Source organism: Lagopus leucura, unplaced genomic scaffold, assembly GCF_019238085.1.
Source record: "Lagopus leucura isolate 7727_CA_CO unplaced genomic scaffold, USGS_WTPT01 33482-0_obj-0_obj, whole genome shotgun sequence".
Classification (NCBI taxonomy): domain Eukaryota; kingdom Metazoa; phylum Chordata; class Aves; order Galliformes; family Phasianidae; genus Lagopus; species Lagopus leucura.
In genome coordinates, this window is record NW_024962596.1 from 23,683 (window position 1) to 27,383 (window position 3,701).

Below are 3,701 nucleotides of genomic sequence, written 5' to 3' on the forward strand. Positions count from 1 at the left end.
CATCTTTCCTGTGCTGGGGGCCCCAGGTATGGACACAGTACTCCAGATGGGGCTTCACAACAGCTGAGACGAGGGAGACAATCACCTCCCTCTTCCCTGCTGGCCGTTGAAGAGCACCAGTCGCAAGACTGACCCCTGAGGGACACCGCTTGTGACAGAACTCCACCCTGACACAGAACCATTAATCACAACACTTTGGCTGCATCCAGTCAATCAATTCTTAATCCTCAGAACATTCCATCCTTCAAATCCATACCTCTCCAATAAATGTTTGTTCCAACAGAAAGAAAAACTCAGCTAAAATTTCTTAGAAGCCATCATGGCTAACATAGTCAGCTTCCAGAACAGCTGTTTCCAGAGCCAACTCTTTGCTGCACCAGTAAGATTCAGTATGACAAGAGCACTGTTCACAGAGTATGTGTGTGGATGTATGTGTGTGTTTAACCCTACCCTCTATGTAGTAAATAAATGTGTGTCCAGCCATCTCGAATCTCATTAACTTGAGCCTTAGTTACAATAAAGATTTGTTAAATCTATATATATATAAAACTATATATTATCTACATTATATCAATAAATATATTCTAGCCTCTCTCCTACAAGTGCAGTATAGTCATTTTCTGTCTAAACAACTCTTTATCAGTGAGTGTAATGATAGGAGAAGGTATAATGTCTTTAAAGTGAAAAAGAGTAGATTCAGGTTAGATATTAGGAATACATTCTTCAATTACACAGATTGCCCAGAGTAGTTGTGTATGCCCCATCCCTGGCAGTATTCAGAGTCATGCTGGACAGGACTCTGAACCACCCGATTTAGTGGAAAGTATCCCTCCTTATAGAGGTGGATGGAACTAGAGATCTTTCAGATCCCTTCCAATCAAAACTATGCTATGATTCTATGACATTTTCTGTGAACTCACAGATAGCATAGAGAGGAGACAAGTCAAAGAATCAAGAACTTTTTTCCAGAGTGTTACATGGGATGTGGGGTTAAAAACCAGCAGGAAACCTGCACCTATGGGAAGGCCAAAAAAAAAAATGGCCATCAAAGCAAGATGAGGAGACAGGGGAAAAAAAGGACATGGCACATTCTCACGCACAGGAAGACTTGGGTATTCAGATGATACTTGCTGGAAATTACCCTGAGGATGGCACTTCAAAGAGCCCCACTGTAGTGAACCAAGCTGATGACATTTACCTGCTCAGGACCGGTCCAACACTTGAGCTGAGTTTTCTGTCTCATCAGTGCAATCCTGCCCTAAAAATCCTTGGGCCTTTCATCTCAGCACTCAAAAAAAGCCTTCATTAGAGGATGGGCATGGCATAAATCTGGAAATGAAAAGGCAACACTGCAGGAAACTAAAGCACAGCTCATATCATTAGCAAGGATGGCTTGCATTTAAGGTGAGCTTGTCAGAAAATTATTACCTCTGCTAAGAGTACCTCTGGGCCTGCAGCAAATGAAGGACCAGCATAAAAGGCAGCCCAATTCCCAGCTCTCCTATCCGCTTCTCTTGCCTCTTTCTCCTTGGGAACCAGGTAAGTGTAAAGCCCTCTGTCCTCTTGCAAAGCGAGATTTTGCCTCAGTGACCTTCTTATCAAATAGTTATTCTGCCCTATGCTGGGGATTGGACCCTCTTGCTGTGGGAGAAGGATAAGTCTGCTGAGAGTGGGACACTGCTTATATGGCTTGTGATTTATGCACTCTGTGAGCCTCCCTGGGCCAGGCTACTCTTTGTAGGGCTCTGGCATGATAAAGGGATGTGACATGATGTCTTCATCTCCATTCATAGTAGCTGCCTGGGCTCCTTTGTGAGAGGGTATCCACTTGCTCTTCACATAGTCATGTACTGTGCTTCCTCATAATTCTCTCCTAGGTTTACTTCCAATCCCAAGACATGTCCTGCTACAACCAGTGTGTGCCATGCCGGCCCTGCGGCCCGACCCCTCTGGCCAGCAGCTGCAATGAGCCCTGTGTCAGGCAGTGCCAGGACTCCACCATCGCCATTGAGCCCTCTCCTGTGGTGGTGACCCTGCCCGGACCCATCCTCAGCTCCTTCCCGCAGAACACCGTTGTGGGATCCTCCACCTCTGCTGCTGTTGGCAGCATCCTCAGCTCTGAGGGTGTGCCCATCACCTCAGGGGGCTTTGACCTCTCTGGTTTTGGAAGCCGCATCTGTGGCAGAAGGTGCTACCCCTGACAAAGCTGCTGACCATGATTCTGGGGAAGTTCTTCCAAAAACTACCAGATAAATGAGGAATCTTCAGGCCACTGCTTTCGGAATACCTGACCATCCTCAACTATTCTAGAAAATGCTGACAGGAAGAAGGAAGACTGGCCTTTCTAAAAGCCTGGCTCATGTCTCTTCTTCTGTTCCACCACCTACCTCTTTCCATTTTCATTTTTTTCTCCTGTCTGTGCTTCTCTGTGTGTTGGGACTACCCTGAGCCAGCCTATCCTCTGCTGGAAAGCCAGGCACATGCCCTGCATGAAGTCTACCACAGGATCAGGTGAATCCTGCACTGCAGAACTTCTGTTCAGATTGACCTCATTTTATTCTTTAAACATTCATTAAAGATTTCTGCATATCACTTTGGGCTTTTGATGTTTCTTTCCACTGTATGTAGCCTCCAGAGCTGTCCAGGGAGAATGTCTTTGCTCTTGGTGGGTGTCAGATGAATGTTTAAATAGACCCTTTTCTATTCCCAGAATAGGTCTTCTGCAACCAACAGCCATTCTGTTGATGTAGTTTCAACCAGTTTTGTGTCTTGGACAACTGGTGCTGTCAACTGGGGTGGTCAGACCAGGGATGGATGGTACAAATGGATAGTAAACAAAGTAATGTTGGGATGTGAGCAGGTGGTGTTAATGCTGGGCATCCTCACTGATCTCTGCCAACAGCTTCTGCTGCACCTGGGCTCTGCTCACAGCCATTGTCTAGTATACAAAAACTTCTTTTTACCCACCTCTGCCTATTGTTTATGATGACAAATCTTGGAGAAATGGTGAGGAGCATACAAAGATTGTAAGAGATTTCAAAGGATGACAGCAACACGTGCACTAAATGATGTGTGTATTAATGGTGAAGAGATTAGTGCATATATCACAGATAGAAAGGTGAAATTGTTGAAGAAGAGCTTGAAAGAAGCAAAATGTAAGGAATGATTGCATGAATTACAGAGTTACAGAAAGGAATGAAAAAAAAAAAAAAAAAAAAAACAGGAAGAGTTGGATGAAGATTGGATTGATGAATTCAAGGTGGGGTAGGAGCAAAGGGAGGGATGGTGCAAGGAACATGGAGTACGGAGTGATCAGGAGCCACCACTCAACCATGGGCCTGAAGACACACCTGTGGGAGTCAGCAATGGGAGCAGAACCATCTGCAGTGATATTGGGAGCAGGGGAGTGTGAGAGGGGCTGTCTCCAACATGGACAACTTGGTCACAGGGCACTGGTGAAGGAAGGGAGGCTGAGGCTGTGAGAGCAGGGAACAGGTAAAGGAAGAGAAGCTGAACATGCAGTATGCAATGGCAGATGGAGAAGAGGGCCTTGGAGAAATATGTGCCCAACTAAGAAAAGATGACAATGTCTTTTCCTGGCTTGCTTTTTCTTCTTAGAGGCTAACAGAATGGTTGGAGACACTACATGTAGGAGCTTAAGTAAAATGTTGACTTTCTCTTTATCAGAGAAATTAGCAAAG

At 45.3% G+C, this 3,701-nt stretch overlaps 1 protein-coding gene across 1 annotated transcript; it reads left to right on the forward strand.

The window, feature by feature from the left end:
• The first annotated feature begins 1,460 nt into the window (after window positions 1–1,460).
• Window positions 1,461–2,237, forward strand: LOC122190695 (feather keratin Cos1-2-like). The gene is made up of 2 exons (XM_042890783.1): window positions 1,461–1,539; window positions 1,897–2,237. Exons 1-2 carry the CDS (start codon window positions 1,461–1,463, stop codon window positions 2,199–2,201), a joined length of 384 nt encoding a protein of 127 aa, XP_042746717.1. The 3' UTR covers window positions 2,202–2,237.
• The last annotated feature ends 1,464 nt before the right edge of the window (window positions 2,238–3,701 follow it).

Bases quoted from the DNA above. Each gene is read 5' to 3' on its own strand.
- LOC122190695 (XM_042890783.1), top strand. From the start codon at position 1,461: ATGAAGGACCAGCATAAAAGGCAGCCCAATTCCCAGCTCTCCTATCCG. The intron at 1,540-1,896 runs GTAAGTGTAAAG...TCCAATCCCAAG, and splicing joins TCTTTCTCCTTGGGAACCAG to ACATGTCCTGCTACAACCAG.